This window comes from Theobroma umbraticum, unplaced genomic scaffold (assembly GCF_002168275.2).
Source record: "Theobroma umbraticum cultivar Fairchild unplaced genomic scaffold, ASM216827v3 scaffold_130.0, whole genome shotgun sequence".
In the NCBI taxonomy this organism is placed as follows: domain Eukaryota; kingdom Viridiplantae; phylum Streptophyta; class Magnoliopsida; order Malvales; family Malvaceae; genus Theobroma; species Theobroma umbraticum.
The window spans coordinates 4,190,330-4,205,862 of NW_018397264.1; the positions used below are offsets into that span (position 1 = coordinate 4,190,330).

Genomic DNA, 15,533 nt, shown 5'->3' on the forward strand with positions numbered 1-15,533 from the left:
TGACACCCGCCCTGACGATCGACCTCGCCCTTGCCCTCCAATTCTACATCTGAGATTGTAAATTCAGACAAAATGCAAGTTTAGAAATGCCTAGTAACTAACAAACGCCTTTATAAACTTGCATTTTGTCTGAATTTGCAGCCTTCAGTAGCTGAATATGGGACTAATGGCTTGCCTGCCCGCTAGAATAATTGGCTGAGTGGCTCTTGATCAAGCTGAATGGAGCGCATGGTTGGAGCAGCTGGATTGAGTGGATATATAAGACATTGATGCATACATTTGATCCATTGAAAATTGAGTTAGTTCTCGTCTTGTTGATTGGCTCTTTGAATTGATATAAACTGCTTGCACTAATAAATAGTATATATAATTTCTAGGTTCTAAGTTGGGTGCAGGGGCATAATCAAGCACTATACAGCTTGGGATCAACTAAAAGCCCTGGTCTTCCATCCGCAGCCAGGAGGTAAAACAATTTGAAGGCAATACGCATTACAGCAGTTAATCTCTTAATTTGCCAAAGTATGCTAAAGTGTCAACAATGAACTAGCTGAAAAATTGCCATTACATGTCATGTCTCCTGAAGATATCATTCTTGATATATGCATACAGTAATTCCTAAAATAAGTGGCTGTACTCTCTTTTTTTTCTGTTGTTATGGCTTCTCTAGGGTAATAAAGTTTGGAACAGATTTATCATTTTACTCAGCATCTTAACCTTACTTTTCCTCTTTATTTTTGTATATTTTTTTAATATTTGAACAGATTGCTGAGGAGGCCATTACACCCATTGGTTGAACTCTCTTTTAGATGTCAATTCAAAATAGGAATGCTGGTAATGTTGCAACTCCCATATTGTAGTTTAGTAAAAGAAGGGTTTATAGATTAATGATGAACTATAAGGGTTAATATACCTATGTCAAACCACCATATCCCCTCTGCATCAGGAATTGAAAACAAAGAAGAGAGAAAGTTGTAGCAGTTAAAATTAATGTTGAAGTCCTTCATGCATAAAAACCATTCATATTCCAAAGAAAAAATGTAATTAATTGGTCCAAAGGAAAGTAGCTGTGTAACAAGATCAATATGTCAGAGCTTAAGAAGTATTTGAACAGATATTTAGAAGAAGATTTTGCCTTTATTGACTCTATATTTATTAAACGGACGTAAAATCATAGCGTCAATCTCGCCGTTGACTACTTGATGGTTGGGTTGGTGAGGGGTGGTGCCGAAAGTACCTTCTTCATGGTTAAGTTTTGAGTCAGAGTCAACCATGCCTGAGTATATTTTGCGGAAATCAGGCAATCAGAAGAAGCTACTGCTGCTGTTATTAACCTCTCTCTTGCCCTCTCCTTCTGCTCTTGTCTCTTTTCTTTCTGCATAATGCATAGGCAGCTTGCAGGGACCACGTAATTTCTTCTAGGTCCATCAAAAATTGTGGGGTTTTCCTGTGCATTGCTTTGTTTTATTATTTTCTCTATAAGTGAGTAGACCTTGTAATCTTTTCTCTTCTTCTTCTTCTTCTTTTCAACCTTTCGAGGTTTTGAAGTTTTGACATGAAAAACTTTCCTCGTCTGCCTTGCAATCAAGCTCAACCCCATTATTGAATTTACAATGGGGTGCTTACCATGAACCTTTCTTTCGCTAGAAAACTAAAGTGGTTTTCGTAATGGGAGCAACTGACACCCGCCTTGGCCATCAACCTCGCCCTCCATATTTGCATCTGAGATTGCAAATTCAGACAAATATGCAAGTTTAGAAATGCCTAGCAAGTAACAAAGGCCATTATAAAGTTGCATTTTGTCTGAGTTTACAGCTTTCAGTAGATGAATATGGGAATTAATGGCTTGCCTGCTAACTAGAATAATTGCTTTGAATGGAGCACAATGGTTGGAATAGCTGGATTAAGTGGATATATAAGATATTGTTACTTAGATTTGATCCATTGAAAATGGAGTTAGTTCTCGTCTTGTTGATTGGCTCTTTGAACTGATCCAGGTTCTAAATTGGATGCAGCCGCATAATCAGGCAATATATAGCTTGGGATCAACTGAAAGCCCTGGTCTCCGATCCGCGGCCACGAGGTAAAACAATTTGCAAGGCAGTACGCATTACAGCAGTTCAATCTCTTTGCCAAAGTATGCTCGAGTGTCGAGAATTCCGGAACTAGCAGAAAATTGCCATTACATCTCAGGTCTCTTTCCTCATAGTAAAGATATCATTCTTTATATATGAATATAGTAATTCTTTAAATAACTGGCTTAATTAATTACTCTTTTCTTTCTGTTGTTGTGCCTTCTCTGGGATAATTAAGTTTGAACAGGGATAGAGCTAGCCAATTTTTGTTAGAGGGCTAAATACAGAACAATAAAGATTAAAAATTTTAAAAACAAATATGTTAAATTCAATTAAAAATTAAAAAATTGATAATAGAAATATAAAATTAAATAAAAAATATAATGTGTAAAATATAAATAATTAAATACAATATATAAAATTAATAATTTTTTCTTATATAATCATGATTATTTAAAAACTATATATTTAAGATAATTTCATATCAACTAAATTATAAACGTAAAGCACATAAAAAATATACTCAAGTTAATTTTCTCTTATATAATCAAGATAAATAAGAAAATAAGGTATTAATGAAATTTTAAATAGCAATATAACAGTACAATTTATATTTGAGAATTATATAATAATTTATTAAATTTTAAAGATTAAAATTATGAAAAACAAAATTTATATAATTGAAAAAAGAAGAATATGGTTAGTAGAAGTTACCACATATGACATTACAAAAAAAAGAAAAAAAATATGATTGATGGATTGTAAAAATTTGAGAAAGAAAATCTATAAAAACTTAGAACATATGAGTAAATAAAATAGAAATGAAAATAAATAAATAATAATAATATAAATTAAAAAATAAAAAAAACTTTAAAGTTGAGTGAGATATATAAAATCATTTAATTATTTTTTATTTGTATTAGTTATTAAATAAAAAATTATTTTGAGAGGATTATTAAGAGAATATATAAAAAATTTTAAAATTTTATATGTAATGAAAAGAAATTTAAAAATTTTGGGGGTCAAGGCTTCGCCCCTGAACGGATTTATTATTTTTACTTAGCTTTTTGAACTAACTTTTCCTTTTTCGTTTCATTTTTATCTTTTAATATTTGAACAGAAGACTATTACACCGAGAACGCTAATGCTCTGCTTCGATTTGGTGCCCTGTTCCTACCCCAATCCCAAAATTATGTTAATTGTCTAAATTATTAAAATCCCAAATGGACAAATCACTTATCACAACAAGAACTTAACTAGATATCGACAACCCATCCAATTAACCCAGAATGGATGTTAGATTACACCAGTCACCAATGTTCGACTTGCAAAGCACTAGGCGATAAATTGGTATGGCCTGGTTTTCCAGGCTGAAATTTCTATTCAGGTTGACTTGGGTTTGGTGGTGGGATGAGAGAGTGGAAGAAGGACGAAAAATAATTCTCTATTTACTAACAGAAAGTGAAAAATGTTTTAATATGCTGAGTTTTGTGGTTTTTCTTCTCATTTTCATTTAGATTCTTAAGGTTTTGCCTTCAACTATTTGTTGATTGCTATATGTGATGATACTCTTGAAAAATAACAAAAATAAACCTGACACACTTGAAATTATTTTGCTGATAGCGTCATCCAATGTGCAATCTGACATGCTTTTATTTTGCATTCAACTAGATTTGTTCTTGGGATGCTGTTGGTTGCCCATTATCTCTGAGAAAGTGTAAATGATAGAGAGAAGGGTAGAGGATATTTTGATTTGATTGTATAGATAACATGAAAACTAGTTTTGATAGGACACTGGTACAGTTTTCCTTCGATTTTTTTAACACTAGGGAGCAGGGAAGTTTCGCATGAATGATGCTGCTATGTTGCTTGAGATTTATGTCACATTGAGAACTTGTTTGATTGTAACTCTAATTAAGTGGGAGTCTCAATTGTTCTTTGTAGAGGGTTTTTTTATTAGAGATAGAAGATATATTGCAATAAGTAAATCATAATGCGCTAAAAGAGGCAAAGAAGAAGATTGGAGTAGGCCTTGAAATGTAAGTGCTTTGAATGGCAGGTAGTGAGAGATGAGAAAAGGTGAAAGAAGCAGCGGATTATAGAGAATGGTAAGAGCTGAATAAAAAGAATGCTTGGGGAGTCTCAAAAGAGCTTTTAGTATAATCTGTGTTGGCTTTCTAATGATTTTCCCTTACCTTACTACCTTTAAAGCCTTCATATTTATGGTGAACATGAATATTTTCTTAAGAGTAGTTAGTAGAACACGTGCTTGCTATGGAAGAGTAGTTAAAGAACGATTTATAAGATATTAAAAAAATTATCATGTAATTGGATAGTGGATATAAGTTTTGAGTAATAGAGTAGTAGCATTTAATAAGTTTTGAGTAATAGAGTAGTAACATTTAATAGTACACCACGGGCATTCTTAAGAAGCAATGAAAGAAAAAAAAAGTGTAGCACATGTATTTCAAGGAAGAGGGAGTCCTTTTAACTATTTTCATATCCAAGCTACCAATCCAAGTTCTTTAGAATGTCTTAAATGTGAAAATAACTCATGAATCTTGTCACTTATTCTGAGTTGCTTTTCCTTTCCTGTACAAATAGCTATGTTTATGAGTGTTTTCGTGCTGGGAAGTGCTTCTATATTTGGAATACTTATAGGTACTTCCACGCTTGAAACACTTTAAATATTTTTGCGCTTAGAACACCTTTCATGTAATTTTCTTATAACACAATACTTCAAAAATAATAATTAATTAAAATTAAGCATCTACATTCTTCACTTGCTTTTCTTTTTGATTTACATAGTACAAGCTATTTGGAGATTTTAATAATTTTGACAAATCGCATAATTTTGAATTAGGATAAAATGTCACGGTTCGTAGATCCGTGATTAGTCCAATCTGCCATTGTTTATCCAGCAGCACGTATGTCTACTGCCTAGCCCCTAGGCACGATTGGGGCAGGGAGTTTGTTGAGGGCTGTAAGTAGATAGCCTGTAAAAAAAGAGTTCCAGACAATCCCAATAGTAAGGTGCTCAGGCCACAATAGTGGCACACAAGCCAGCAGACAGCACACCCTAAAGTAGTTTGACTAGCATCGCCAGCTAGTACAACAAACCAAGCAAGTAGAGCCACACGACACGCGTACTAGGCGTGCATTCCACAGATCTACATGCCAAATGCACCATCAAATCTGAGCCAGTTTGAGCAGTGCAAGGTCCGGTAGTAAGGGCCAGCACGCATACAGGCCGCGCACATTTCAGCCTCATAGGAAAAGGCCGCGTGCATAATCAACTCGATACCATTGGGCCGTGCAATAGAAGGCCACATGATCCTTGCCTCACAAGCAGCCCGTGCACAAAACAGCAACACACATGGGCGGCCCCACAGCAACAGGACAAACGGGCCACACATTCTCAATGCCCACACGCCAAAAGGGGCTTCACCCTGGCAGCACTCTACAAAGCCTAATGGTAAGAGCTGACATCATTAGGGCTCGCACATGCTGAACGCCCATCAGCAACAGGTGCAAGTCAGTTCCACATGAGCGTCGCATACCAAGCCAACCTATCTAGGAGCCGCTTGCTCATAGAGTCTAACCCCGAGGAAGACCACTCCTTGGAAGACCTGACAGAGACACCAATTAGCTCACCCAAGAGCACCAGCTTAAAGTGCATTTCGCCAAACCACAATCGCAGATGGCCATGGAGCTTTGCAGAGATAGGGGCCAACTACAAACAAGCCATCCACACTAAACCAACAAAGTGCTCCAATAGCTCGCACGCACTAGCAGGAGGCAACAGCAGCTCACATGCTCAGCACACAGAAGCATAGTGCTGCCGACTTCATAGCCAAGCAAGTTTCTATGGTTTTTAAAATCTTTGTCAATTTTCCTAACTTGTGAGAATATTTGCTTACCAGTAAGCTTAGTTTTAAGACTTTCCTTTCATGCAAATTTAAATTACTTGGGCATCAAGTTTAAGTCAAGTAAACTATTATAAATAGCATCTTAGAGTGTTTTTATGAGGCATCAAAATGTCGAGTCTTATTATCAAGTAATTTACTTTATATTTAAATCTTAAATACTTTATTTTTTTTCATTACAGTAATAATATTTATTTATTTTCTCAATCTCTTTTTTTATATTTAATTATTTTTTGTTTTTACGTCGTTCATTAAGAAATCTTATTTAAACGTTATATGAAACTTAGCTAAAGTTCCTAGCCCATGACACAAGAATCGGGGCACGAAATGGGGTCAAGGATTTACGATCATTACACCTGTAGGATGAACTCTCTTTTAGATGCCAATTCAAAGTGGGACTGGTAATTTTGCTGCTACCCTATTGTAGTTTAATAAAAGAAGGGTTTATAAATTAATAATGAATTATAAAGGCTAATATACCTATTTCAAACCACCCTAAATTAAAAACAAAGAAAAGAGAAAATTGTAGTAGTTAAAATGTTCAAGTCCTTCATGAATAGTAACCATTCATATTCCAAGGAGATACTGATGATTGAGAAGATGGGACTTCAAATAGTCTAAGGAGATTGTTATTTGATTTCTCAACCAATCTCCATGAACATGTTATGCATAAAATATATGCACAGTGCATTCCAAAGAAAAATGTAATTAATTAGCTCAGTAGTGAAAAAGTAACTGTGTAACATAAATATGTCAATGGTTGATTCTTCAAAACCATCAAGTTTATCTGATTTCTGATCTGCTTTGCATTTCAAGAAATGATCAGAAGCCAGTGGCAAATTAGACAAGTCTATAAAGAAAATTATTTACAATAGTCCATCGTGCTCGATCAACAAGATTTCAGAAAGAATTCCCGGTATCTACAACAAAAGGAAGAATTGGTGTCACTTGTTCTGGTTTTCTTCAAGGCAAAGACAAGTAATTAATGTATGTTGAAAAGCTAACGTTCTGCAACTAAGCTTGATTGTGTCGAATCTGAAGAGCAATTTCATAACCAAGCCTCTGCACAGGAATACAAACTTTTACCAATGTCATTTGTTTATCAGAATCTTGGACCTTATGAACAAATTTCAACTTCAGAAACAGATTTAATCTCTATTATAACAATTTAACCTAAATACACTATTTTCATACAAGTAGTTAGCATAAATAGGTGGATTTTATCTCTTTTTTGCTCAATATTATTAATATATATTAAAATTATATCACCAGTAAATATTTTATTTTTAATTCAAAAACATATTTATTAAGTAGAAGAAGACCTTCACTTATATATCTAAAATTTATTTATTTTCTTAATGATGTGTGATCCATAATTGATACATAATTTAAGTGTGCAAGTGCACAAAAACCTTTTATATTTTCTTCTCTATCTATATTTTTCTTTACTCTTAATAAGCCTTTATTAATTATCAACCATTATTTTATAAATTAAACATAATTATATTAATATTTTAAAATTTTATATTTAAATATTTAATTTATTAATTAATTCATAGTACCTCTTAATGTTGATTTAAATTTTTTTAAAAAAATGTATTTTAAAATTTTAATATTAATAAATATCTTAAAGAATAAAAAAAAATGGGGCAGTTGGCGGATTGGGGGAGTTCACCCGCAACGACGCAACTGCTAGCGTTACGGGCTATCCATCGTCACCTAAAAACGGGAACATTGTAACACGCTCTTCGACGAGTGGGGCAAACATCCCTTTGATTTTTTTATACAGTAATATCTAATTCTTACATATTAATATTCTTTTGTTTGGTCATTTATTCATTTTAATTTGTCAATAAAAGTGGTTACAAAAAGGACGTTTTGAAGTTTCTAATTTATACCACGCGCTTTGGCCCAGCACGTGGGCTAAATCAAACGTTTCATTTCTCTGAAACAAGCATAGTAGGGAGGACACACACTAAAAAAAAAAAAACTTAGATCTTTCTCTTCCCTTACTCAGAATCCGTAACTGCAATCTGATGGGGTTGAACATTTTTTACTAAAACAAATGAATTCTCTCTCCACATCTTCCACAGTTTCTTCTTCTTCAGCTTCACCCACTTCCTGGTTTTCCAGCATTGTTAGGGGCCGTCAAGACAGGTCCTCCTCCGTCAAAATGGCAGGAAGCTCCTCCTCAGGTAGCGGCGTCGCCGCCGATTGCGAAGGACCCATCAAGGGCAAGAACCAGTTCCGTGGTGTGCTCTTCAAGTATGGGCCTAAGCCCATTCAGGTCCATTCAATTCAAATTTTGAATCTTTGCTTAATTGGGTATTTATATCGGCCTGAATATGAGTTAAAAGGTTAGGTTTTCTAGTGAAATTAGTAAGATTTCTATGATGGATAGTTTTCAATTTGATTCATTCATGGTATGGAGTGAGGCTGAAGAGAGTTTTGATTTTTTTTTTTTAAACTGAGGTGATTAATAATCGATGGTTTGAGTTCCTTTATATTCATTTTAAGAACTAAATATGGTAAACGGGAGTGGTTGTGGAAATTTGCAATTCTTTAGATTTGGAATTATTGTAAACTACTATTATCAACATAATATATAATCCTGAGTTGAATAAAATATTTAGAAGTGCGTTTGTGATCTATTCCAGTTACTGGTTAGTAGTTTACTGAAGCATGTTATGTTGTCATTCTCAATGATCTATTATGTTGAACTCATTGAATGATAACTCTTTATCAAGTGAAAATGTGGACAACTTGTTTGTTCTGGACCGTACTTTAGTCTGTAGGTCGTATTTGAAATGGCTGCAACATATCTCATTCATTTTTAATAGTTAAGTTGAGCAGGCATTTCAAGATTGCAGGTCATATTTGCAATCAATAATAGAGGATTAGTTTTATGCCTTTGGACAACAGCTGTCATTCCTTTGATAGCTTTAGTATTTCCAGTTAGAATTGTAGAGCTACCTGGTTTTGTAAGAATTTGACTTTAGTGATATGCCAAACTGTGTCAATGATGATACTATTTAGCTGGACTTAGCCGGTAAATTGAAAAATTCTTATTGATTTGGCTTCTTGGTAATGTTGGAACATGAACAGGTATGATTTTGCATGTGTGGTATGATTTTTAAATTGATGAATGGAAATTTTGGCTGTTGGTTAGTATTGTTTCTATGGATCAGTTGCCCTGATAATGCTCTCTATTGGACTTCAGACTTCTACTGGCTCTACATTTATTTTGAAATTAGATGTCGCTCTTAGTTTGTCTTTTTCCTTGTAGGTTGCATTCAAAACAGGTGACTATAAGCAACAAGTTATTTTCATTGGTGGACTAACAGATGGATTTCTAGCGACTGAGTATGTTTCCTATCACATTATCTTCATGAAAGAAATGAACATCTGTTTATAGGAATGAGATCTAGCATAATGAGGGAGATGAGTGATTCTTTTGTTACGTTATCCATCTACAGAAGTTTTTTCTTTCTGCAAAGATCAACATTTTTAAGGTGTTGCTGATTAATGCGGACAGACTTGCCACTGTAGACTATATTCTTTTCTTTTAGAGTTGTTTTGTTGGTTATCTCTGCAATGCTAAAAGCCTAAAACAAAGTTGTACCTAAATATGTGTACCTTAGAAAATTTGAGAAGTGAGATAAATCCATGGAATGACTTCTGAGGAGGCACAGGCATTTTTGGTTTGACTAAAGTATTGAGAGAGATTGAACATATAAGATCAATGTTTCTTTGTGGCATGGTTGGATGTTCAATTTATATTTCAAATCTTGTAATTCTTAAATGTAATTTTCTTTTTTTGATTGTCAGATATTTGGAACCTCTTGCAATTGCTTTGGATAATGAGAAATGGTCACTAGTTCAACTACTTATGTCATCTTCATATACTGGATATGGCACCTCCAGCTTGCAACAAGTAAGACATATTTTTTAGGTAGACATTGATGATTCTGCATGAATCGATCTTATTATTTCTAGGTTCTTTTCTTTTTCATTGTTGTTTCATTCATATGAGATGAGTTAAACTTTCACTGGAGTGGCTTATCCTATTCTACTTATATGTTGGGTAAAGCCCTGGTTTTGCCCTTTTAAATATTTATTTCACAATAATGCCACTCTTAAAAATGACGCCATTATGAAAAGACTGTGAGATCTAACTTGTGGCAAACTGCTTGTTTTACATGGAGATAAGGGGTTAGCTTAGGAATTTTTTCCACTCTAACATGTATATTTCTTTATGAAAGCCTTGGTCTTCACAAGTATTTTTTATGTCGGAGCTTTGTTTTCAATGAAGGGGTGGCGGTGTAGGATATTTTTATTATTAAATATTTCGTTCTTTTGCATTTATCAAAGATGCTGAAGTGGATATGTCAGATTGGACTAGTACCTTAATGGGCAAGTGCTCTGTCAACATTGACATGAAACCACCCAGTCATCCTAAAGTTTCAGTACTTTTTCCTCCCTTTACATGGGAAAAGTTCCTTATTTAAATATATTTGTTTTGATGAAACAGACATCTTGTATTCATTCAAGTTGCCTTAGTAATTTTTAGTAAATATGACTAGTTGATATTAGAAAAAACGTGTTTTAAGAAATCAGTCTTCAAATTTGAACATCATGCCTTCATATTAATTTATCTAAAATATTGCTCATAGAATTAATATCATGCTCCTTCACCAATTTTATTTGGACCATCTAAGTCTTAATTTAGAAATTGGCCAAGAATAGTGAGCAAACTAAGCTAGTTGCTTAGTCTCTTGCTTCTTCCCTTCTTTTTGGCTGGAGGAGAGAAATATTTACTATTATGTTTCAGATTTTGGCTATTGAACACCTGCCAGTGTTTACTATAGGTAGGCTGACTTAACCTTCTGGTCAGAATTTTATGGTTTGAAACTTTTCATATTTTAATGATTTCATAATTATTTGGCAGTTTAGGTTGAAATGAGTGTGAGCGTACCTTGGTTGTGCTCTGCTTCTTATTTGAACATTGTGCCTTCAAATTAATTGTGCTCCTTATTTAAGATGTTCTTGCGTCATATGTCTTGAAGGATGCCATGGAGATAGATCAGCTTATCAGTTATCTAATCAACAAAGAAAATTCTGAGGGTGTGGTCCTACTTGGTCATAGTACTGGCTGTCAGGTAGCTGCTGACTTTGTGTTAAATTTTTTCTGTATCCAAAGCTTGTTTGACTGCTTACCGGTGGCATTTTCTGAGGGAATAAGGTTAATCTTTTAATTTGTTTGCGTATGAATCTAGGATATTGTGCATTACATGCGTACAAATGCAGCTTGTTCCCGAGCAGTCCGTGCTGCCATTTTGCAGGTAGCTGCTCTTCTCTTTGATCAGCTTCTTCTTCTTCATATATTTTATCTGCAGCTTATGTACTTCACAAATAGAAGAAAGTGAGACAAAGGGGATCTTTGCTTGTCTGATACCATGATCAGTTGAGGAGAAATCCTGCTGAGATCCAATTTTTGATGGTTTGAAGTAGAGGAACACCCATATTACAGTTTGGCAGTGTCTTACGGTATCATTTATGGAAATTAATTGAAGAACTTTATATGGTTTACAACCAATATGTTCTTATTTTAATCCAGGCGAAGATGTTAGTACCATGAAAGAATGATGACTTCCATTACTTTATTCTTACCTAGTGCAACATTTCTTTTCTAGCAATTGCCTACAGAGTGGTTTACTTGCAGCTTTGTTCTTATTGCCAATTTGAATGTTCAGGCTCCGGTTAGTGATCGAGAATACAGAGCAACTCTTCCTGAAACGGCTACTATGATTGACTTGGCTTCAAGCATGATAAAGGAAGGTCGGGGTTCAGACTTAATGCCCAAGGAAGCTGATCCATCTTCGCCTATAACTGCCTATAGGTAGGTATGCTACTGCTGTCTTTCATCTGGAAACAACTATTTGCTTTTAGTTATTCCTCATTTTGCAAAAGCTGATTAAAATCCCCCCTTTTCATTATATGGGTTCTATCTGCCTATAATGTAGTTTATTCTATCTGTACAAATTTAACAGTATGGGGTATGTGATATAATCATAAATCCAATGAATTCGTGCAAGTGTTGGATATTTTTACAAAAAATACTAGGTCACATTTCTCTTTCTTGTGATTGATTTTGCTCCATTATATTTTCTTGTTTCATCTTTTATGCTAGTGCCTTCATTTATATTTTCCTCATTGAGAATTCTCATGTTTTGCAGATATAACTCCCTTTGTGCCTACATGGGGGATGATGACATGTTCAGTTCCGACCTCAATGATGACCAGCTAAGAATGAGACTTGGACACATGGCTAACACCCCTTGCCAGGTAGAATATACCTTTCCTATTTTTTGTACTCACAGTAGCTGCTGATGGTAATGTTCATTAAAATGTGAGAGACATATTCATAAACATCATGATCTTGGGCAACCGGTCATTTTATCATTGGGTTAGGGGACTCTGTTTCTCCTTTGTGATTGGGTTACCACATTCTCTTTATGTGTGTTATCATAGGTTTTGCTTAATAGCTAGATTTCTCAGTGGTTCAAGTTCAGTAAGTTAAGCTTGTGTATCTCACGGTTTTCTTTCAGGTTATCTATTCCATGGCTGATGAATATGTGCCTGAGTATGTTGATAAGAAAGCATTGGTTGAAAGGTGAGAACAGAAACACTCCTTCAGCTAATTTTTCTCAGGCAACCATTTCGCATTTGCTTCAGCATATCCTTTTAGTAGCATCTCTTTCTTGAATGCATGTGTGTGCATGTCTTTGTGTGTATGAGTGAGAGAGAGAGAGAGATAAAGGTTTTGTTTCTTTTTTCTGATTTGATGATCAGGTTGGTTTCTCATCTCCTGTTGCAGTTAATGTTTCTCAGTAAACATTTGTGCATTCAATTCAGCATATTCTGTTTGTAACATCTCTTTATTCCATGCATGTCTATGCGCGCGCGTTTGTATGTGTGTGTGTGAAAGAGAGTTTTTCCTGATCTGAGTGAATGATCATATTGATTAGTAAACTCATACAGATTGTGCAGAGCTATGGGTGGTGCGGAGAAAGTTGAAATTGAATACGGGAATCACTCCCTCTCTAACCGAGTCCATGAAGCTGTGCAGGCCATTATTAGCTTTGTTAAAAGAGAAGGACCCAATGGCTGGGATGATCCATGGAGCTAATGCTCTGATACTTCATACTCTGATTATCTCTTTTTATTCTTTTTTGTTACTATCTCTTCTCTCTATTAATTCATCTTTTTCATTTTTTAATATTCATGCTCTTTAATTTTGATGTTTTTGTCATATCATATACAACAAAGGCTGTGTGAATTTCGTCCCAAGGCTAGTCTGAATGAATTTTTATCCTTTGGATTGATGAGCCTTGCCCCCCTTTAGATGGAACCTGAGTGTTGGCATTAAACGATTACAGAATTTTTTTCTTTCCCCAGAAAGCTCGAGGGAGTTTCAATATACATATATAATTTAATATCTCTTATTCCAACTATTTAGATTAATATATTGTTGAATTCTTTAATATTCTCCTATCATTTTTAGCATGAAAAATCTTCGAAGGGCATTATTTTCAGCTCATACAGTCTTTGCTTGTGACATGCTAACGGAACAACCCGAAAATCACCACTTTTCTGTGGAAAGATCAAACAAGAGCTGCTCTCACAGTTTTTACCCAACAGCCAACAAAATTCCACATTGGACAGAGCTTTTAGACTTTTCACAATCAAAGCCACCAATCTTTTGTCACTTTTGTGGGCTTAGGGAATTGAAGCCAAAGGAGTTGGTTTCCTCGTGGTGGGTGGCGGTGGGGGCTTGGTAACTTGCCAATAATGGCACACTGCTAATGCATTTTTGTTTTGCATAGGGCAAGCTCAATGTTGGATTTGGTTAAACTAACCTCTTTGCTGTTACATCATATACTATCATAAGAAAGAAATTTGAGGTTTACCATACCATGACTCTCTTGCTGTTACACAACAAACACTTAAAGCAATGATTTTTCTTTACATTCTATTAATTCAGCATTAAACAGTACAGTGTCTATATCACCGAATTTATGACTTCATGATAAATTTACTGATATCTCTTGCAAATTAAATTTCGAAATTTTTTCCACAAATATATTAAAACACAAAAAATCAGGAAGCATATCCATAGAACAGCTGTTGGCCAAAGAAATGAGGAATGGCAGCTTCACGCATTTCAAGTTTTCAACCACAAAACTTTATTTCTGGTTCATTCAATTGGCAGTTCAATGGTGGGTGCAAAATGGTCCACCAAGATGTTGATTTTCCCATACCCATAGACTACTAAACAAGGGAAATAGTCCTCACACGTGCAAAGCACATGCCTTTCCCCTGCAGACTGCCCCTTTTATTTAGGGGACCCTGATTTAGGTGAAAGCAAATCCAAAGAAAAATCAATGATGAAAAGGCAGCCAGCTAAGTTGTCCGAATGCAGCTGGAAGGCAGTGAAAGTGAATCTGTTTACAATGGCCCTTTGCTTGGCTGCATTGACAGGTGTTCCATGGAAATTCAGTCCTTGTCCAGAAAGCCATTCAAAGCTTTTTTATGCTTTTGACACTTCTGCATTTCGCACCCACTATGTGTAAATTTGGAAATATTTTGTCTTCCGTGGGCAGGAGAGAGTGACATTTGGCCGTCTTTGTGTGAACCCATCTTTTGCATGGAAAATGTAATTCATACCCTATTCTTTCATAGCTTTGACATAGCAAGTTGGTATAAAAAAGGGCAAAATCTTACTGGAATTAGCATTCTAATGAACAAAGGAAATGGTGATATATGATGGTCATGGTGGACAAAATTTTGATGGGTCAAATACAGTTTAAATAGTTGAATAGATGTGTAAATTGTAATGCATGCAACACCATTTGCCTTTTCATTCCAAAGCAATGGAATTTTATACCACAACCATAATCAGATTTTGACTCTTCACTATCGTTATCATTATTGTTATTATTATTATTAAACTTCAATGGTGTGGGCCTTCACTCCTTCCATGATGCATCTTCTTTCTTCCTTTCCTTTCCTTTTCCTTTTCCTTTTCTTTCTTTTTGACGAGTCATGCACGTCAACATGCAAGGTTATTTGTTCTTCGATGACAAATCATAATCACAATATCACATAATATATTTATGAAAAAAATATCTATATAAAAAATACAAAGTATTAATAATAAAATTAGACTAATTTATATATGACAAGCCTTGAATAATGTGCACTCATTTTCTTAATTTTTTTCACATGAAAATAAAGTGATGTGCATCTCAAGTTGAATGAAAATCTAAAAGATCTCCCGACCAATAGGAGCAAAAAATATTTTCCTTGCAAATAAGAAGATATGTACCCTTTATTTTCCTTCACAAAATAAAAAAGACATTAAAATTTGGAGTACCCATGTTGTCTTCCAATCAAGATCCACATAATTTCACATGGATCCAATCCTTAGATACTGTTTGTAAAGACAGCCCTTTTGTCCTTTTTTTTTTTTTTG

General features: G+C 34.6%; 1 protein-coding gene and 1 long non-coding RNA gene across 4 annotated transcripts; both read left to right on the forward strand.

Annotated features, from left to right (window-relative positions):
• Positions 1-373: 373 nt before the first annotated feature.
• On the forward strand, positions 374-6,098 carry LOC110421931 (uncharacterized). Of its 2 annotated transcripts, none has more exons than XR_016351568.1 (4): positions 374-463; positions 762-831; positions 1,995-2,190; positions 3,193-6,098. It is a non-coding gene; the product is annotated as an uncharacterized LOC110421931 (long non-coding RNA). The 2 variants fall into 2 exon arrangements; XR_016351569.1 differs by having other exon boundaries at positions 2,013-2,190.
• Positions 6,099-7,915: 1,817 nt separating this feature from the next.
• On the forward strand, positions 7,916-13,383 carry LOC110422298 (alpha/beta-Hydrolases superfamily protein). Of its 2 annotated transcripts, none has more exons than XM_089784431.1 (9): positions 7,916-8,285; positions 9,285-9,361; positions 9,827-9,932; positions 11,065-11,157; positions 11,275-11,340; positions 11,752-11,897; positions 12,235-12,343; positions 12,607-12,671; positions 13,049-13,383. In XM_089784431.1, exons 1-9 carry the CDS (start codon positions 8,064-8,066, stop codon positions 13,185-13,187), a joined length of 1,023 nt encoding a protein of 340 aa, XP_089640557.1. In that variant the 5' UTR covers positions 7,916-8,063; the 3' UTR covers positions 13,188-13,383. The 2 variants fall into 2 exon arrangements, with proteins under 2 accessions (XP_089640557.1, XP_021291835.1); XM_021436160.2 differs by having other exon boundaries at positions 7,919-8,285; positions 13,040-13,383.
• Positions 13,384-15,533: the final 2,150 nt, after the last annotated feature.

Excerpts from the sequence above, each read along its gene's own strand:
- LOC110422298 (XM_021436160.2), top strand. The coding sequence starts at position 8,064 with ATGAATTCTCTCTCCACATCTTCCACAGTTTCTTCTTCTTCAGCTTCA. Across the intron at positions 8,286-9,284 it reads ATGGGCCTAAGCCCATTCAG|GTTGCATTCAAAACAGGTGA; the intron begins GTCCATTCAATT and ends TTTTCCTTGTAG. Across the intron at positions 12,344-12,606 it reads TGGCTAACACCCCTTGCCAG|GTTATCTATTCCATGGCTGA; the intron begins GTAGAATATACC and ends GTTTTCTTTCAG.